This window comes from Anopheles gambiae, chromosome 3 (assembly GCF_943734735.2).
Source record: "Anopheles gambiae chromosome 3, idAnoGambNW_F1_1, whole genome shotgun sequence".
Classification (NCBI taxonomy): Eukaryota; Metazoa; Arthropoda; class Insecta; order Diptera; family Culicidae; genus Anopheles; species Anopheles gambiae.
Genome location: NC_064602.1, coordinates 9,481,268 through 9,502,572, shown reverse-complemented (window position 1 = coordinate 9,502,572; position 21,305 = coordinate 9,481,268). Strand labels below are relative to the sequence as shown.

Genomic DNA, 21,305 nt, shown 5'->3' with positions numbered 1-21,305 from the left:
AGTTTCGTTCAGGCTGCACCGAACGGGGCCGAGTGCAAACCAAAGGCGGAGAGACCACCACCAAAGGCAGCGTCGCCCGGGCTGTATTGATTACTTAGACAAAGTATAAATAATATGCAAATAACTTCATTCGCCCTGCAGGCACCACTATCCGGTCGCACTTGTTCCTTGCAGCACAACGGCACGGACGGACGATTCGATTTTTTTTCTAAACCGACAGGGTAAGGGGATTACTGCTCGTCGCGCGAGTGATGTTGCCATCGTGACGAGGCGTGCACACACACTCTGCGTGAAGCTGCAATCTAATGGCAACTGGTGCAGGCGACACACAAATCCTGGGGATTGCAGTTCAGTTCCAACCCGAGCCCGAGCATGCCGGGGCCTGATCGTGTTTGCCCTGTGAGGTGTAATTAAACGTAACGCTGCCGTGCCGTCGTGAGAAGCTGCTACGATGCAGCTACACATTTTTAATTACTTTTGCCACCCAAAACCCCACCACCGAGCTTGCTTGCTTACCGAACTCCGATGATGTCGCCGATCGCCTGAAGTGTATGCATTTGTTGATTGAATCGAACCGATTTCTCGATTTCTGATGAAGCGTTTAGAAGCACAGGGGAGACGTAAACTTTTATTCCAAAGAAGGATCTAAACCTATCTAAATGAATTTCTTACGTTGGAATATGCCAACACCAACAGACAAACGGCACTGTGCTTCTGGTAGGTAAACCTCCGCTACTTGCTTTCTCACAAGCATTGAACACTCTGTGCGTCTTGCGTTTTTCCAAGCGCTCTCCTCGATACGGTTCCTTCCTTTTTTCCTCCGAGCGACATTCCAAGATGAAAAAGGGCATGAATACGATTACCCGATCGAGTGCACCCGCGGCAGTGTTTGGGTGCGTGCGCGTGTGTGTGTGAACGTCTATGTGAGAAGATTGACTTAATTTGTTCGTTAATGAAGCGCAGTACCGCGTCGTTTCGCATCCTGAGCAGACATGAGCGCCGGGGTCTAAGAAACTCGAAAGGAGTTGGTGGTGGCGCATAAAAAGGGAACAGAAAAAATACTCCACACCCTTCCCCGGCCGTCATGGTGAAGACATTCCAAACCGAAACGAGCAGCCGATTCGTCTTTTTGCCTTTTTCCCCCCTCTATTTGCGACCAGCAACCTGTTCGAGCGTGGCGGCAAATTGAATGTTGGGTGCAGTTTTGCTGCGTCGGAGCTTAGACAAGATGGATTGAGCGATCGCTTATCCGCGAAACAGCTGCCCCCGGGGAGGGTGGTAAAGCGCTGGGACAAAAACCCGACTGCTGAGACCCCCGGGCGGGACTGTTGGTGAGTAAATCAAATGGAGATTTATTTTCATGGGTAGCGCGGATAGTTTAAGTTTCATAATTGCATATAACTCATCTCCATGGACGTGGACATTGAGGATTGGACGCAATGGACGCAATGTTTGCTTTCAATTTGGGTTAAGATGTGATTATGAAGCTCTTAGGTAAAGTTCAACTGCTCTATGTTGCTTTTAAATACTTTCAAAATGATAATAAATTCAAAATGAGCGTAGAGTAGTTCATGTATTTTCCGCCAGCTGGTGCTAATGTAAATCCTATGATAAGTTCCCGTATCTCTATCACTTCTTTGTAAAGTTATCAAAATCTACTCCTGAATATTCAACTCCAATGAGGATTTTCAACAAAACGATCAACAGCTAGTTGCAAATTTTCACTTTTAATAAACTTTATTTCACCTTTTCCCAAGCAACCAGTTGATTGAACTAACCAATTCCTTACTAAATCATACACCCGGCTTCCAGCGCCCAACTACTCCCAAACGTGGAATGCTGGTCCCTAGACAAGCACCACCGGAAAACCATTCGTCTTCCCGGCCCGGCTGTCACAGCGAACCGAAAACATTGCGCTCCCTTTTTTTCCCGTGTTCCGATGCGTGATGCGACGGAAATCGCGCCCTCTGTCACAATCCATCGCTTTGCAGCTGTCGGCGTGCGCGTCAGCATCGGCCCATGCAGTAGCAGCAGTAGCAGCAGGTCCAAGATGATTAATTGCCTTATCACACTGCCCCCAGAGCAGCGGTCGGAAGCGATCGTACCCGACAGCTTACGACGCGCACGCACCCATTTTGATGGAATGCGCGCGCTCCCGTGGAAGCGAAAACGCACCAGCCTGCCCGCCCGCCCCACATCAAAGGCTTGTTCCGCACAAAAGGTGCCAAAAGGTGCCGGCGGTGGAGCAGGCGGTTCCTACCGATTTTTATACATCATCGCTCTGCAAAAACCCCACGAGTGACAGGTGGAAATCTGGTGCTTTATCATGCAAGCCGGCCGCCACACATCATCGCGGGGCACCGTGTGGCCTCGGAATGATTTTATGACTATTGTATGCGCGCCACAATCCCTAAAAAGGACATGAAGGCGATTGTCTCTAGCAAATATGGGTCCGTTTACGGGGCCCCGAAACGTTTGCATTATCTCGTCGGCAGGCTGGGGTTATCCTTCGCCAATTGACGTTTAAGTCACACAGAGGCCTCCGACGATGACAGCAAAAGCAAGAAACAGCCGCAACAATGTCGGCGCGCGTTGTTGGATGTCGAATTATTGAGCGAATTTTTATCATTTTATCGCTACTGCTCGGATACTATCTGAAGCCAATCTTGGCTGCTGGGAGGGCCGGAGCAAGTAAAGGGTGGTAACGAGTTGAACAAAAAAATCGACCAACTAAACCGCACCGCCCCGCCCGAGTGCAGGTTCCGAGTTGTGGTCCGTGGGAACAAAAAAGAAATAAAGGCATCGTGTACTGTCGCCGCTCGCCACAACCGCCGAACCCACCAGCCACAACCGATCGAGCATTGGATTTATGGTTAGGATACCGGATCCGGACCTCCCCGATCGATTGAGCGGTGATGTTGAGTCGTTTTTCTTTTTTAATGAGCAAAAATGTTTCCTATTTCGGTGTTATGCTGTACCGCGTTGGTCCCGTGCCTCTCGCCTCTTCGTGTGTCGAGTGACCCAGAAAAAGAAAAGTTTGCCGCTGCTGGTGCTGATGCTGCTGCAGGGCGATTGCATTTCAGATTGGGTGCTTGTAAAGCGGGCAGAAAAATAAACGACAAGGCAAAACATTAAAACTGTCAAACCGTGGTTGTCAAGCTGGAGGACATGCGGTCGGTTGTGAGGCGCAAGCGCCTCCTCTCCGGTTTCGATTTGCTTGAATTAGGACAAATTTAACAACTCGGACGAAAGGGTCACCACCATCGGTACAGTAGCCAAGGCCCTGGGCAACGGTGCCATAAATATCGGCAACGGTACATTAGCAATGCACTCAATGATGCATTAGAGATTAATGTAAGCCGGAACGGCCATATCAAGCATGGGACCGTGTTGCCCATGCGATTCCTTTATTCCGATTCCTCGCTGGCCGTCTGCAGCCACAAATCAACCCAAAACGCACCCCGAAAAAAAGAACCTCCCCAGGAGACATAAAATGACCCCCCCCCCCACCCCTCACTCCCAACGCAACGCCACAACAACGCAGGAAAAAAGCGGGTCAATTGATCGGTATGCACACGTACCGCTGCTCCGGCCTGTGTGTATGCACATTAAAAGAAGTGCAATAAAAGTAAGTTGCTAGTGAAGTTTGAATGGCTCGAAATGCTGATTCGGACACAAAGTGGGTTCGCCAATAAAATGGGTTTGCTAGGAGGGGGTGGTGAGGTAATTTATTTTGCTGTGGCCAATCTGAAAACACTACTGGCTCATAAATGTGCTGTTTTATTCCATTACTACGACAAGGAACCGCCGTTCGGTGGTGCAGAGCAAATTTTTATGGTATATCGTCGTTTATGCGGGAATTGTTTTATAACATTTAATTAGCGAATTACGGTGACTGTGAGTAGTTGGATAGGGTACCGCATGCGGCGTAGAAACACCCAGGAATTTGGGAGGATTTTAATTTGTTGCGTTTCCTTCGTTACTTTGTGTACTGGGATGTTGATAAACGAGGTTTCTGAGTATCTCGAGACCTCAAACCTTCATGTTTTAAAAATACAGTGCATATTGCATCATTTATTGCATCACATCGTAGTTTGAATAACATTATAGACAAAACTTCATAGAGTGTTGCATCATTTGAGTTCTTGACAAGATTGCATCATAGAAATGATAACAGAACGAGATCAAATGATTAGAGGCTAATTACAGGTAACAATATATTCTTCAGGTTCGCTTACGTTACCTATGGCTAAGATAACGCAAGCTACCCAAGGTTTCCAACACTTTGTTGTAGAGCACGTGAATAATCCGGTTCGAAGGACTAAAAACATTGCTCCATGGTCAAATGGTCCTTCGAGCCGGATAGTTTGCTTTGTTCATCTTTCATTGTCTTATTATCTCCCTCTGTTCACAGATTTTGTAATAACAACCTCCGAAAATGCATCAGTAATCACTGTGAAATAGTAGCAAATTATCATGGGTTGCTTCCTACGGTAGCCTCCACCAAAAGCTTACCAATAATTAAACGCATAATCGAACCGATTTCCGACCGAGTGTAAACACTGTTTCATTATCGCCAGCCGCAATCTTTGCCAGGATCTTGTCTCACATTCATCTTCTGCCTTTCGCTTCCCTTCGGCAGGGAAGGTTTCCGGAGCATGCAGTTGGCAAATTATAGGCATACGAGTGGTCGAGAGCTTTACCGCCGAGCACCCAGGTATGGGTAAATGAACTCAGGTTGACAGTATATTGTTCATGTCTTAATTACAAATTAAACGACATAAATTCAGGACAGCGCTTTTGGAGCGCAAAACTTGTCTCCCTGTGTCGTTCGCGAGGGGCGCCACGATCGCTGCTGCTTCTGTCGGGGTCCCACCGCCGGCGCTCGCCGGTGCCACGAAATGTGCGATCAACCGCCCGCTGCACGATTTACAACCCAATGCGCCCGTCAAGGATTACGGGTGACACGGCGACACGGACGGAAAATTTATGCACCCCAGACATGTCAGCGGGGTCGCCTTTGAGGACCAGCCGAAAATCATTGCCCAACCGACGCCCGAGGACAAATTAGCTATCGAAAGCTGCCCGAAACGTACACCAAAGCAGAGCCAGTGGTCGGGCCGTTGAGAAACGTTGAGTGCAAAAGCAAAGCAAACACAAAAAATCCCTCCTCCCCAAAACCCATTCAGTGTGGCGCGTTTGTGGTTGGATGAGCTAAATTTGGCAGAACTTGTTCTGTTGCCGTTCTGTTCATGACTGGACGATTTCGGGTTAGATGGTAAACGATTGTTGCTCGCTTGGCTGCTAATTAAAAGCAGTCAGCTAGCCGGGCTTCTGTTTCCATGCCACTCCAAGAGTGGGAAAAGCACGCCCAAAAAAAAAAGCGCAGACAAATCTCGCACACATCAATACGATGCAACTTTTATGCAGACTTCTTTGGCACTTTGTTGCTCTAGGTGTCGCGCGAAATGGTGCGCGATCTGTGATTTGAGCGTGGCGAAAGATTACAATTACAGCACCATTGGAGCTGGGATGGGAGGCGTTTTGTTTTATTTTTGTGCTTGCTGCGCATCGAGCTAATTGAATTGATGAGCCAGACGGGTTTTATGTTGACCAAGACAAGCAGATTTCGCAGATGATTAGCTGTACGCTCCATGGAGCATTTGCTAGCGATTTTGTTGGATTGTTTGCTGTCTTCTCCGGCAAATCGTTCCTAGTAATCTAATGCCAAATCTCGGTCCGAAATTGTAACTATTTTTATAGTAATTTTATGCACTTCTTTACTTTCGCCTCAGTGCGGCTATTTCCAACCAAATAAAAACACTTCAAAATTGGCGAGACAGCAGCTGCAATAAAAATTTACATGTGTTTTTCGTCGTTTGGGAGGTGAAAATAAAATGTTTTCATATGCGTTGTTGGTGGTGCGGCAGCTCTCTAGCATTAATGTTAATGTTCCGCCGTGTCTGTCAACACAATGCTGACGATAATCCGGAGAATCCGCGCGTCTAGACATTCGGGCAAATATGACTGCATTAATGTTATGATTGCAGATCGCAACATGTATATTTTATAGAAGGAAATTAAAGCTTCTCTGCAATCGGAAATTCTTACATTTCTTTGAATTAAAGCAAAGCAATAATCTATTTTGACAAAAAAACACTAACAACAATCATCAAACCTTGGAGAGATCTCTTACAAAACTGTTGAATGTGTTCTAGATGATTAAAAAAAAAAAATTTTAATGCACTCCTTACTCTGCATTCAAAGTTCGACCCCCTCCGCAGAGTACATAAAAAATCGAATAAAGATTGTATTGCAACTGTGCACTTCGAACACGACAGCAAAACAACAACCTCCGCACTCGAAAGATCGTTCCACAACAGATCCGAATCGAACCATTATACCCGTCAATCGTGCTCTGAGCAGCAACAGTGCAAAAGGAAGGAACCACAACAGCAACGAGCAAAAACAACAACAAAAGCCAACCTCGTGAGCACACAATAACAACTTGTTCATGTACTTGCCATTCGTTTTATCACTCCGTTAATCGCCAGCAGCACATCACTCGCGCTTTGGTGGCGTAGAGAAAGGGAAGGGAAATGGGGGGAGACGCTTAAGGATGCAATTTTAAATTTAATGTTTTTTTTTCTGTCCCCCCTCCCCCCTCCAAGCATGAACCTCAGTGGGGCAACGCGAAGACCCCCGTAACAACACTCTCCTGTTGGCGAAGCAATTCGATAAGCAATAGCGCTGAAGTTTCCATTTATATTGTTTCGGTTCGCGTCACCAACGGCAACCCGGGGGGGAGGGCAAGTGGTTCTCATGCTGGTGCCACCGTGGATATTGGCAAAAGCGGGGCAAAAGCTGACCATCAACACCACTGCCAGCGACGGATAGTAGCGGACGCTTCACAGAAGGTTGCACCCCGTTGAATGGGAAGCCAATGTGTTTCCTTCCTTATCGTCACCGTCCAATAACATCATTTGGTGCGCTACTTCTTCGGTATCATTTTCCCCAATCCCCGACATTGTGTGTGTGCTGGAGCTGGTACAAAACACCCTTCCAGCAGTCCTTCCAGAGCGCATCCTCATTTGTTATTAAACTTTTATGTGCGTTTTAGTGTTATATTTCATCCGGTTTTACACCGAAACGGGAGCGAGCTTCCCGTGCTTGAGGTTTTGTTCCCAGCGCCCAAGCCCAAGCCCTGCAGGAAGCTGCACTTTGGTGCAATTCGGTCAGTGTCAGTGTGGCTGTAAGATAGCGGTCCCGGAGTGCGGAAAACCTTGGCCGCCTTCGATCTCCGAGCAATTCCAATTCCAGCGCTGGATGAAAAGGTGCATCCACAATCTTGCATGCCCTCGCTCCAGCGCTGGCTTAGTCGGTATCGAATCGATTTCAATGCATCGAGGTTTTGCTCGAGGTTTTCTAAGCCCGCCTTAGTTTCTTTAAAACTCGTAAAGACTTGCAGGCGACACCGGGGCCACCGCATCCGCACTGTGCTGGCCATTGTCAGGTCCTTCTCCGCCAGGTTTCGAATGCATCCAGAGGTGGGTGTTTTTGGGGGCAAGGCAACACTCTGCCAACGTTCCAATGTTGTAATATGCACATCGGATCGTGCGGATGAAAGTGTACAAAAGGAAATTAACCTACATTCCCGGTCCCGGTATCACAGTCCCGGTACAGTTCTCCCGAGTCATCCTCGGTCACCTCGGGATCGCGCTTCGGTTCAACTTTGCCCTCCCGCTGCTGCTCAATTGCGTAATTAGGTTAGGGGCAGAGTAGTTCACGCTTCTGGCATTGATGTCGTACAATCGTGTACCGTGTGTGTGTGTGTTGGAATTAGTTTCCTCCGGAGTAGTAGCAATAGAAGTACGAGCAGCAGCGAGCAGCCACTAGGACAACGACTGACCCAAGCTCACTCGCCAGCTTGCTTCTTGCTCTGGATCGAAGCAGTGGTCTTTGGGCGTGGATTCAATCAAGTGCTCACGGGGTGAAAGTGATCGACCATAAAAACGGTTTGATTACGGTTGCGGACCACTCTCCCTGCTCCGCTCGGGTCGAAAGTTGTGTTTTTAACGATTGTTGATAGAGAAAATAACAGAAAAAGGCATCATCCGAGACAATTCCAACCAAGAGTTTGCCATTTTGCATGTTCGGACATTAAATGCAAAGTTGACAAAAGGGATTAGTTTGCAGAGCCGCGGCGGGGGAGGAAACCAATCGCTGGACGAAGTTGTAATTTGAGCAAACAGTTTTTATGCGTTACAACAAACAATGAAATTGTCATCGTTACGAGTTTTGATGGTTGGATGAAAGGAATCTTACAAAAAGAGATCCCATATATCTTCTATCCACGCTAAAAGCTATTCAGAAACATACAAACTCACCACGAACGAGATAACGATGTGCCAAAATACATTCCAATGCCTTCTGAAAAAGTGCATCCAAACACAACTTTGCGCTTTAATTCCTTTCCAATAAGGCAAATCGCTTCGGGGAAGGGATCGATTGCTTGCGTTATCTTGCCGGCCCGTCTGGAAACTTGTTGACTTTTAGCCATCGTCAACAGTTCTGGCACTGAGCGACCGAGCACAACGAAACATCACTTCCAGACGCCAACGCCCCAGTGCCATCCACAAAAGTAATACGATGTTCGCAGACTAAACATCGACACCTCCCTGCTCTGTGCTGTGGGCAGAGGGAGATGCTCTTTAATTTTGGACGTACTTTAATTTTGGCTCGAATCGGAAGGGTGTAAAAAAAAGCAACCATAACAAAAGAAATCTCCAACAAACCGTATGGTTCTGCTTGCGATCGAAACCAGCGATGTGGTCAATCGTCAAGACGGGCACACTAAAACGGGTAAGAAAACGAGGCACTACTCGCTTATCCTCGTTCTCCAGGGAACGGGTTATTAGCAATAAAACTGAAATCAATATCAGCACACACACACACACACTCATTGACAGACGGGTATGCTATAATTTTAACGCAGCTGTAGTAAATCCTTTCCTCCATTTCTTCCCTTGAACTCCCGTGGACCCGGTGTGGGAAGACGCTAGTAGAGCTGTGGCGCTCTTCAGGGTGCTCACTTTTTCGTCCGCGTAATGGCTTATTTTTTGGTGAAGGATGAAATTTATTGGCACATTGATTTATTTATTCATTCATTTATGGCTTTTGTTCGATGTCAGGTTTCCGCCAGTGTGTGTGTATGTGTGTGTCTGTTTTTGGCGAACTTTATTTATGTCTTAACTTTTTCCACCAGCGATCGCCATTTGGCAAGGATGTGCGAGAAATCATTCAAAAATGAATACGACGAGGGACCGACGAACGAAAAAAGGCATTAAATTTATTTAAAGCTATTAGCAAGATGGTTCTCATCTCTAAAACAGTAGCCAAAACAGGGCGATCGGGTGCCGTTAGGCGGCGCTGGAAATTAAATAGTATTTTTCTTCCGTGCCATTAAAAACGAGCAGAAATTGGATCGTTACGCTCCCCTAATCGATCGGCGATGATGGCATCCATGGCTGGCCCCGCGTATGTACCTATAAGTCATAGGCAGACACTGTATCGACCATATGGTTATGGGTCAGACAGTCGGTCATCATCGACAGGCCGTTGCCATCACCACCGACACCACCTTGACTCAAACCAGACGACCCATTTCCGTCCAAGGATCACTGTTCCGAGCCGGGACAAGTTTATAACGCACCCGTCAATTACACCGTGCACCGTGTGTTGACCCGCCGGACAAATCATGGATCCTTGCAAGCAACAACACCACTTTTTAACTTTAAAAAGAAAAGAAATAGCCAGTATTTATTTTTATTAGCCACTATCCGAGCAGATACAGCCGCCAGTGATCGGTTCATTTGCCGCTCGTCGTTAAATAAATCAATCAGCCCCGAACGGGAATATGATTAAAAATAAATGACCCACCAGCATTCCCCCCCATGGATCATAGCCGTATGCCAGAAATCGAATCGTAAATCGCACCGATACCACCTAATTACCCATCTCAGCCTTCTCTCCCGGGTTCGGGTCCGGGACCCTGTGGGCGATTGACTCTTTTTCTCCTTTCAGCTTTGTTTTCACTTGCCTCGGCACTGTTGTGTGAAATTATAAAAATCAACCAAAATGGTGCTTCAATAAAAAAGGCACACACATAACGCATCCATCGTGCCACAAAGTGCCATTAATGCATGGCAAATGAATGAATCGCGACCATAATTCGCTCCGAAAACGGATATTTCCATTAATAATAATTGCACATAATTTATAGAATCACTCAACCATCGGAACCCGCTCGGGATGGGTCAGAAAAAGACGCATGTGTCCTGTTTAAGTGAGTTAAAAACAGATCCGCCCAGGGGCGGGGATGGCACGCGGGTGTGATGGGTAAATTGTGTGTAAAATTAAAACCAGAAGGCAAAAACGAAATGGAGCGCCGGCTGGCAAATAAAAATCACATCAGCCAGATTTAAATGGATTGGCAACCGAAAGTGCATCACCCCAAAGACCGCGTGCAGTGTCCGGTGGCACACCCACGAATTATTGGTGGGAAAGGTTCGCAGCAACAACCAGATGCAACGACACACACACACACACACACCCCTGGGGGAGGGAGGCCTGCTGTTTCATCTCTGACCCTGTGAGTCTGGTGAAATGGAAACGAAGAGCAAAAAGACGAAACAAAAACGGCAACAGATGCAATTAATAATAAAGTCTTCCTTTTTTGCCGCTTTTTGTCACCATCTTTATGCCCTCCCATTAGCCTTCATTTGTCTCGTGTCGGTAATGGGAATGCGAACATCCTCACGCACCGGTTTGTTGCTTCGGAAGTTTCGTGAGGCTTCACCGAGGGAAGCTTACAGCACGGCTGTGAACGCTGAACGCATGAATGAAGCTTCACTTGCCTTGTCCATTGCATTCAGGATTCAGCATTCCGGACTGTCTGGATGAATAATTCACCAAAGACAAAATGAAAAAAACACCATTAAGTGTACGGCTCTCTGCGAAGTGTGCATTTTAATATTTATCGCACACTCCGGTGCAATTATTATGCACATTAAAAAATATTTATAATATTGAGTGCAGCGCGGTGCAACAAATCGTCAACCGCTGTCCGCCGACTGTCTCGTCTGAAGCGTCTTTTCGTGTCAGAAAGGTGTCACCCGACTGTCTTTTTTTTTCTTCCCTTTTTCTTCTCTCCAACCTTTTCTTTTGCACTCCCTGGAAGAGCAGGCGCAGCACAACCCGCGAATGCGCAACATCATCGTCCGCTTCTCCGATTCGGACAGCGCCGTCAAAAACGCATTTTCGGATAATGATGACATGCCGGGCCCATAATGATGATCATTGACCGACTCGATGACATCCAAGGGGGGGGGGGGAGGGAGGGGGAGGAAGGGTAAGAAGGTTCGTGCGCCCACAGCAATTACAGTAAATCTAGTGCTGGTGCAGCCAAGAGGCCGTCCAGAGGTTTTGGACCAAAAGAAGTGTTTCTCGCGTGCGTTTAAAGCACTCTGAAATTCTGTCACACGGCTGTAATCGTAAATAAAGTGTGCAAAAACACACACACACACACACACACACTCGGCTGGGGAGTGAATTTGAGTTACGGATGCAATGCCCCCGAAGAGGTCGAGCAGCTGGAGTGCATCAGTTTTAGGGGAAGGAGTTTTTTTGTCGATCGTTTTTGGCAAAAGCTTTGATTTAATGGAGGGTCGTAAGTATCCCGGGTGTCATGCTAAATTAAAGCACAGGGGGTATTTATGTTCCGATTAATAAATTCATGTCTGAATGTTTCATTTGTAAAGCTGTTCAAAGACGCCAGCCATGAAGACATACAAATTTATTGCGCTCGTATATTAGATAAAGTGATTTAAACGGGATCCATGTGAAGGCACCAAGAAATTAAAAAAAAAAACATAAAAAGACTTTCCACAGAAGCAAATTTTTATGTTTTTATACGTAAAACTAAATTAACTGGAGTAAAAAGACAAAATCTTATTATTCCGTGTAAAAAAGACCTCTTCGGAAAAGCAATTTGTCATGGAAAGTTTTACGATAAACAATGCCGTGTCACTAAGTGACAACAAGCCACTCACAAAAAAAAACACAAACACACATACACCCCTGAATGCTAAATGCTTGTGCCCGTGTCGGTCCGTTACGCACTGACAGGAATGAAAAATCTCACTACACAAATCATATCACGTTCGGCAGTCAATTAAATGTCAAACCGGCAATTAAGTGCCACTAGCGTCTATCTTTACCCGGAGGTGCTCGATGGTGCAACCACACAGCGGCAGCTCGTAAGTGACCGTTTAAGATCGCGGGATGCAAAACCTGTTCCCCTGTTGTGGCTGCCAAAAAAAAAACAAGGCACGAAACACAGGCACTCCGAATCCGATCCGTTTACGAAATGTGCAACTCATTGCAACGTGTCGAACTTCATTCGCTGCAGCAGCAGGAGGATAGTGTTTTGCTTCCCGAAATTTGACACCGATGCCCGCGGAGAGTTTTTGAGTAACCAAAGAACACTCCCTCCACTGCCAGATCACTGATCCACTGTTGAACAACTCAACTTGATCAGTTTTAACGCGGGCGCCTTAATCCTGTCGTGCTGCGGCTGACACCCGTATCGGACACGGCTGCTGGCCCTGAAATTCCGGACACACGTCGTGACGGTGGCACCACGCCGAAACGCCTCTCCGCCATCCGCCATCCGTCAATCATAAGTGTCCTCCGGAATCGCCCGTGTGGCCCAGGGTGTTGCCCAGCGCGCGTGAATGTCCTCGACGCTCGGTGCGTGACGTTGCACGATTCAAACTGTGCGCTGACACCGTTCCAGTCGGGGCGTGAGCGCAACCGATTGCTCAACCGACCGATCAAACCACCGACCGATCGAGCTAGAATTGCACTTAACGCACGCATTTGCCTTCGATTAGCTGCACGTCCACGGGGTGCATCTGTCAGTAGATTGGATTTTTATTGCTTTCGGAAGTAGTGACGGGAAGAGATGAAGGTAGTAGCAGCAGAGAGAGGGTAGCAAAGAAAACTACAACACGGTGGAATGTGGCTGGGAACTCAGCCTGTGTTGCGACGGCAGCAGCACAGCATAAAAATGCACCCGCTGCAATGCGCTCAATCATGTTGCTGATGCCCTCCCGAACTCCTTCCCTTACATACTATCCTGCCTTACACACACACAGAGGAAGCTTATCGCACAACAACACGACGGCACAACATATTAATCGAAATTATAAATTGATTTATTTACAACTTTATTGTATCTAATTAATAAAAAACCAGTTTATCGCGCCGATACCAATGAGGCGCGAGAGAAAGCAAAAAAAACAACATGCAATCGAGAACTCCAACAACGACAAAAAACCAAACAGACCAACACCAAGCATACGGAATTAAAAAGTCAGCGTAAAGTAAAACGCACAATTACGGTTATGCTGCGCCACTGCGCTGTTGCTGCTGCTAATGTGCGTACTGGCGAGGATCTCTTTTACTAGCATGCTTGGTGTCCGTAATGCCGACAGTGGGAAAGAGACAGAGCAACCGATGCAATCGTGTCCATTTCTGGCTCAGTATGTGTGTGTGTGTGTGTGTGTGTGTGTGTGTGTGTGTGTGTGTGTGTGTGTGTGTGTGTTGGTATATTTTTCATGCTGCCAATTGCTGCCACCCCAATCTGGACATCTGCGGACAGAGCCAATCGCCCAGCAACCGACCGATCGAATCAGAATCGACAGCTTGGCATCCAGCAATTGCGAGCTCATACAACAGTGGGCGCGGGTACAGGGCTCGGGTGTAAAAGTAAAAGCCAATCTAAGCACAAAAAGCTGGCACCGGCGCAGTTGAAGTTGTGTCGCTTTTTTTTAAGGCTGCACTGGTTTGCAGATCTTTCCCTTTCCCATTAAACTCATCATCATGGAGAGGTCGAGATGCGTATGGTACGATTTATCTTGCGCAATCAAACTTTGTGCCCATTTCTAGCATTTTGATCGAGCTGTGTAAGTGTGTTTTTTTTGTGTGCTGTGTCAGTTTATTTGCACTTATTTCCACTCCATATGTGAGCTGGGTTTTCCACTTTTTTATACTATCCTCCATCTTGGTGGAAAGCGGTAGGGCGAGGAAGCTAAACTACAGCAAAAAAAATGATACCGTATCAATCGGTTGCCAAAGCGCAAAGCAATTCGAATTCATTTGCTTTTCAAATAAATCGTCACCACATTCCATTCCACACACACACACACACACACACACACACAAGACCTAACGACCGGAGGCTGGCAGTATCCATTTTGTATCCAGTTCGCACACACTGCATATTCATGGTCGGGACAGCAGGCCTGCCGTGGAATGCTCCACTAGAATGTCTTGTGTAATGAATTTTCCACGAACGGGGGGCGTGTGTTTGACGACTGCCCTCTCCTCCTGCTTGCTTGGGCGGCAAACGCTATATGATTAGCACAAACGGAAGCCCTTATTTGTTGTGCCGTTTTGTGCGGCATTTGATGAATTGTTTGTTCTGCAAGCCACGGCAAATTGCGCTAAGAGAAATAAAGAGACTGAGCAAGAGAACGGAGCAACAAAAAAACAGTCCGTTTGAGGCGCAGATAAATAAAGCTATCTGCGAATCATCACCAACCACGTGTACGTGTTTGAAACGGTGTGTTTTTGCTTGCGCGGCGGATGCTTGATTTATTGAGCCGACGTACAGGGGGTAGAGTCGATTTTACCGGTAGAGTTCGACTCGTGGTAGACTGTGGCGCGTACCTTTGAAAGGCACCAATAGCACACCAAGCCATTGGGTGGTCTGGTGTCTATCAATCATTTTTGCAAACATATCAACACTACACCTTGCCCTGTTTCCAAGATGCCACCAATAACGTGGTAGGACACTGGCGGCTTAAGTCACGGTGTTGATTCTTGCAGGCGGGCGGTCGGAGTTAAGCTAAAACTACCTCCAATAAAATACGAGAAGAGCAGTCATCGGTGTTTTGATGGAGGTGAATAGAATCCGACGCTTCGGGGCGCATCGGGATTTGTTTGTCGAGTGTCAGCAGCATGTTGAATGTTGTCAAACCATAATAAGCAACGCTCCTGCCCGGCCCGCGTCCAAGACGGATGGCGTAAAGTGGCCCGGCAAAGGGACGGCAAGGTTTATTTATACACGCTGGATAAATTGGAACGTGTTGGATTTCTATTGCGAAAGATTATTGTATGTAAATCACAGCCATATGCCACACACAGTGGCCCCTTGCTCCATGGTGCAAACCATTCACAAGAGTAATGTTAAAAACGACGGTACCTGCGCGCCTTAGGACGCACGCGATTGTGAGCTAAATATTTAAAACATTTTACCATAAACTTAAGCCATCCACCATCTGCCTCCCAGCCGCCAACTTGCTCGACCTACCAAATTGTGAACGGATTTATGGCTTACAAAAGCGCTGAAAAGCTAAAGCCCATAATGGGAGATAATTGGCCGCGTTGCTGCCGGGGGTAGCGCTGCCGTGGCTTCTGCTGCGGCACAATATAATTAACATCTCATATCAATCTATTCAAACCTCATTACTTCGCGCGCACGTTGCAGGCGGGACGTTTCTGGGACGTTTCTTCTGGGCCTGGGCGGGTTTTCCGTAGTGAAACATAGGAAAGTAAGAAAAAAAACCCACCAGCAAGAAACGATCCCACTATTGCTCTTCGCTGACATACATATTTCTTTGGACCCCCGTTTTTCACCCCCCTGCACCAACTCGAACGGGCCGCCGGGTGTGTGTATGTGTGTGCTATTTATACGCCACACTCAGAACACACACCGGGGTGGATCGTTCTGCCGTCAATGAGCGGTACCGGTCTGGGCCGATGTGGATGCGCCCAGCGTTTGGCAATCCGGTCACCAGTCCGTCAAATTAGACATTCTTGTCACAGCGGTAACCAAGCATGCCCGGCCTATTATTCCGCCCTGATGCGAACGCAAATTGTCTCACAGCCAGGAGGTGAAATCGGTAGTGCGGGCATCGTTTCGGCGCGGGGATACGTCCTCGCTTCCCAACAAACGTTTCTGTGGATGATCCTGCGAGTTTTGCTAATCATGTTTATTTATTCGCTCACACACAGGCGCGCATACGTTAAATGTGTTGATGATGGGTTTTGCGTCATATTTGTTTCAAAGCAATGGCTTAGGAAAAATTGGTCTCAAGTAAACGTCTTCGGGTGCTTCTTCGTTCGGCGTCGGGAAGGAGCAGATGGCATGGAGATGGATAGGAAAAATGGGCACAATGCGAAGAAAGAAAACAACATTGGACAACGGCAAAAACTGGGTTGCAGCACCATATGGAACATCTTAACGGTTGTCAGCTCTTAACTGAAAGGAAGTCACGTTTCTCCATTTGAGCAGAAAAAAGGGCAATTCCAGGCAGATGGGATACCTACTCTTCCATATGTATGCACAATCAGCACCAGCATGAATGATAATGATTAGTGCTTAATAATTCAAACCCGTTCAAAATGACAGAATAGAAATATGTGGATGGTTGATGTCTTTATGGGTTTTAAACACCAATTTTGAAAGTTCCGATCGATCAGCTGCTCAACACGCGCGTTTTGTGCGTGGAGTTGAGGTGGCGCGTCCCGTTTTTTTTGGTGGGCCAAGACAAACCTTTACGCGTGTTTGCGGGTGACTAAGCAAAAATCAAACTCGTTTGCCGTTCAATTTGGTGTGTGGTAACCACTCCTAATACCACAAGACGCGGCCGTTCATGCCACCCACCAGCCGCCATCCCGCCATCAAGAACATGCAGGCGCCACGGTAAGCCGTTAAATTGTCTCTCGTTTGGCACTCGTTTTTAAAAATAGACACCTCCACCCCCCCTGTTGGGGAACACAGACGCGACATGGGGGACAGAGCAAAGCGACAAACGTCTTTTGGATGAGGCAGAGATGAGGCGAAGAGACGAAGCGTGGAGGAAAATTATGAAAAATGAGTTCGTTGCATTGTTGTTTCGTGCAAGCAAACGACAAGCACATACACACACACACCATAGTGGCGACGAATAGTAACGTTTTGGGCCACATGGAGGGCCACTGCAGAAAGAAGATGTGAAAAGAGAAGACGATAGAGAAGCAAAAAACGACCCAAACGAATCCAATGTATTCACCAAACGGCAACAACGGCGTACCGGTGTGAATCAACCCGTCGTTTGGTGCATTAGCTCAGTCGTCGACGGTGTAATGTTACATGCCGCAACGGACGCCGAGTGCCAGGTGACATGGCATCACCGTACGCCCGTTAATCGCGCGCGTCTGAGACGTTAGCACCGTGATGGCGTGATTTTTCAACCAGGTGAAAGACTCCAATCTGGTTGTACACAGGGAACACAGTCTATTACCAGGCAACCACATTCCAAAAACACATTTTTGGTCGTCCAAAAAAAAGGCAGATAAAGACACGACAACCGGGACAATGTAATTACGAAAGAAGACGGATTGATCTGACCGAGTTTCGAAGGTCACCCCAGAAGCATCTCCATCCGGAGCAGCTCCGCAGTCTCTGGAAGTGTGGCATGTCAAGTCAGCATTGACAGGCGGAGAGGAACCTCTGGAGTTTACACTTTATCTTTAAATCTTAGTCTCTGATGCGTGATGAACTCTCCCTCCCCAGGCAAGACGTCACAACTCTCAGACCGAACGAAACTAGCTCTACGCACGCAATTGATAATTGTTTGATAGTAGCAGCAGGGGCAGATAAATACTCACAGTTTGACGAGCTCGGTCGGCAGGTCGGCCGGCACGGCATCGAGCCCGATGCCGCGGCACACCAGCGTCACCTCCTCTTTGGTTCCCGTGCACTGGCACCCGCGGGAGACCCACGCCTTGCAGATCTCCTTCAGCGTCTTGCCGTAGATGCCGTACTGCTGCAGCGCCTTCTCGTACATCGCCTTGGCCTCCTTCTCCGGGTCCATCGACGGTATCAGCAGGCTCTCCTTTAGCATGATCTTCGTCTGGCCGGTCGTCTGGGCGGTCGGGGCGAGCCCGCACGCCCGGTGGCGACAGGTTTGAAACAGCAGCAGCACGAGCAGCACCAGCACCACGTGCCCCTTCACCACGGTTTGGTGGTTAATAATTCGTATCGCCATTGCCGGGACCGGGCACAGACACACTCAACACGGACACGACGGACACTCACACACACACGTACACACGACCGGGGAACTAATGGGTAAGGGATAGAAGGGAACCTGATGGTCACGGTGACCACATAAGCGTGCTGGCGCCGAAAACTACACTATTCGGAGGTACCTTTCTCGCGTGTGTGTCGTGTAGCGCACACTCACTTTCACTTCGATGCAACATTAGTACACACTGATGCACGCACTGGCACTGGTTGACGATCCTTCACGCACAGGACCCGAAGTTCCGGCAGCATCTTCCCAGCAACTTTCTGTCAGCGTCTGGAGCACAGAAAATCCCTGAACTTGAAGGGCCCCCCTTGGAACCGTTCCACCGGGGAAGAGACGTGCCGATTCCGTCGAATTAGCAGGTTTGTCGTTAAAATAATCTGTAATTAAGAGAAGCGGAGGAGAAAAGAAACAGGATGAGTGTGTGTGTGACACACCGAAAGGCGGCATGGACGTTTGTTTGATTTTTTTGGGGTAAAGAAAGCCCCCATATGAATTATGTCTCTCCATCAAAGTGAGGGCAAATTGCAGTAAAACGATTCGTAATTACGCTTAATTCACGTGCGTCATGGAGTTGCTGTTGCTTCTGAATCGGGTTTTGTGAGTTTTGTGCAAAAAAAAGGGCGAGAAGAAGAGGAGTACCTCGTGAAATCGACTCCACCATACACGCCAACCCCTTGCAGCGGGCAGCAAACAAAACTTCAGAACAGCAGCAGCAGCAGTTCGCGTAAGGTCGCCGACAAGCTGAACGAACGCGCAAAGGAAGGCATTAAAAGGATGGTGCCAAGCGACACAACAACGACCACCACCACCACCACCACCACCACCATTGAAGCCGAGCGTCCATTTCTGGCTACACAGGCGGACAATCTCTTCAACGGCGCGGCACGGATTGTAATGGCAGTGTCTCGTGTGAGCGCTAGAGCTCGTGTTGCGCGCACCACCAACACTCGATGGTGTCTCACTACAGGGGCCAACCGTGAGTGAGATGCACGAGCGAGTGAGACCTTACAATTGCGTAAGGCGAACTCGCACGCTCGAACCGCACAGAAAGGGACGGCACCCTTCGCGGACCAGTTCCAGTTCAAGGTGAGCAGCGCTTGATTCATGTTTTTATTAATCGATCATTATTATTGACCTTTCTTTTGTTTACATTTTTGGTCACCCGTCGACGTCCGTGTGTGTGTCCAGGGCGCCAGGTTTGTCGGAGGGCCCGGGGGAAACACTGCAGAAATTCTGCAAAGAGCCTTAGAGTTTGTTCTTATCGCTAGCTAAGCTCCCCGAAACATCTGGATACTTCAAGATCAATCAAAATACAGTAGTTGTCTTCAACGGTTGTTACGTCATTTTGTGTAACAGCAGCAACAGTACCTGTACCTTCAAGAACGTGTCTAACGTCAGCAAACTTTGACCGTGAAACCCGCGCACAAGAGATCTACACCAAATCGATCAAGATCAAGCGCCCGTTTGGAGTGCTTTCAGTTCTGCGCACCCGTACCCGTCGAACAGTCGCAACGAACACCGTACATGTGATCGGAGGACTCTCATCGAGGGTTTTTTTTTCGGGGGAGGGGGGGGCGACCCTAAACCCCAACCGTGTATACCAGGGTCGCCGTATCTGTCATTCGCGTACAGCTCACGAAGCTCCGGAGCTCACAAAACAGACAACCAGCTGAATTGGCAAAGACACACTCAACATGGTTGCGCTGTTGGGAAGCTTGCAAACGCGAAGGTTGATCCAAACGTGCTGCAAGTTTTACGCAAAACCGATCGCGGTACGTTCACACAATTAATGGCGGGCTAATGACGGGCATATGTGTGCGTGTGTGTCTGTATGATGCGTTTGTTTTGCCTTCCTTCTCATCAATTTGCATGCAGAATGCCTTCGCCGGTGTACGAATTGTCACAATCAGACAAAACCGCGTATACATTTCCCGCTGGCAAACAAACACACGTACGGGGTGGTGCGGTAATGTTCCCTAATTAAAAGGTATTCTTTACCACGACGACAAGACGGGGCCTCCACTGTAGGCCCGGGAGCATTTCTTTAATTACTGTTGTTTACATTTACGATGGGCCGCCGCACCGTGGTCACTTTCACAGCTACCGAACCGAACGGCGAACGGCAAAAGGGGAAGCAGCAGCGGGTCAGCCCCAGCAACATACTGTTGCTAATTAGCTGCTAGGCTGGAGAGGGCATTGAGTGGCAGCAAGATGAGGAAGAAAAGGAAACATAAATATGTTTCCGGCTGTGGTTGATTATATGGGCTGTTTTGTTCGAGTAACGCTTGGAATAAAAGGGGTTTGTAGGATTGATTTGTGTAATAAAGCATGTATTTTAATTAATCATGGCTCAAATGAACGATTAGTCCTTGTAAAACGGAACCTGTTGTCATAGAAAAATGAATCGACGCGAAAATTAGAGCAAATTGATCAAACGATCAAGTAATGCCCGTCACTCAGCAAGCGTCGGTGGTGTAATGGTCAGCATAGTTGCCTTCCAAGCAGTTGATCCGGGTTCGATTCCCGGCCGACGCAGCGATCTTTTTTTAATAACCAAAAAGAAATGATCATGACACCTGACCACAATTAGCTAACAGCCAAAACACTCACGACGGGGAGGCAGCTAACACAGTTTGATACATTTGGCACCCTCTCGGGAGACACGATGTCGTGTCAACATCGACACGTGCATGTAACACTCCAACGTCATCACCAAACCGCGTCACGCGCGTCCGTCCAGCGCACACTTAAGCACAAACAGAGGGGGCTTAAATTACTTTTTAAACGAACCATTAACCCGCACGATGAACCCTGACTTGTACCACCATTAGCGAAACTGACACCCCCGATTCCTTCCTCCCCTTCTGGTGGCTCCAAAAAGGGAAAGGGAACGTGTATTGTAGTAACCGCCAACTGCCAACCGTTTCGGCCGCTGCTTGTGTTTTACGCGCACCCGTCAAAATATATGCATCTCGTTCGATGATGCGCTCCCGGAAGCGCTACGACCATTAAACGCTAATTCGAACTGACTGGTTGACCGAATTTTACCTCATCCTTTGCTCCCCTCTAACTGTGCGATCTTTTCCAATCAATTCTCACCCA

The 21,305-nt window shown here is 47.9% G+C and overlaps 1 protein-coding gene and 1 non-coding gene across 3 annotated transcripts in view; one reads left to right on the top strand and one right to left on the bottom strand.

Annotated features, from left to right (window-relative positions):
• LOC1277636 (lutropin-choriogonadotropic hormone receptor) overlaps positions 1–21,305 on the bottom strand; it is a 98,478-nt gene that overhangs the window by 46,037 nt on the left and 31,136 nt on the right. For both annotated transcript variants that reach the window (XM_061656703.1, XM_061656704.1), the window contains exon 3: positions 17,779–18,580. In XM_061656703.1, coding sequence (XP_061512687.1) covers positions 17,779–18,158 — 380 coding nt within the window. In that variant the 5' untranslated portion in view covers positions 18,159–18,580. The remainder of the gene's footprint in view (positions 1–17,778; positions 18,581–21,305) is intronic.
• Positions 20,667–20,738, top strand: Trnag-ucc (transfer RNA glycine (anticodon UCC)). Its single transcript has one exon. It is a non-coding gene; the product is annotated as a tRNA-Gly (tRNA).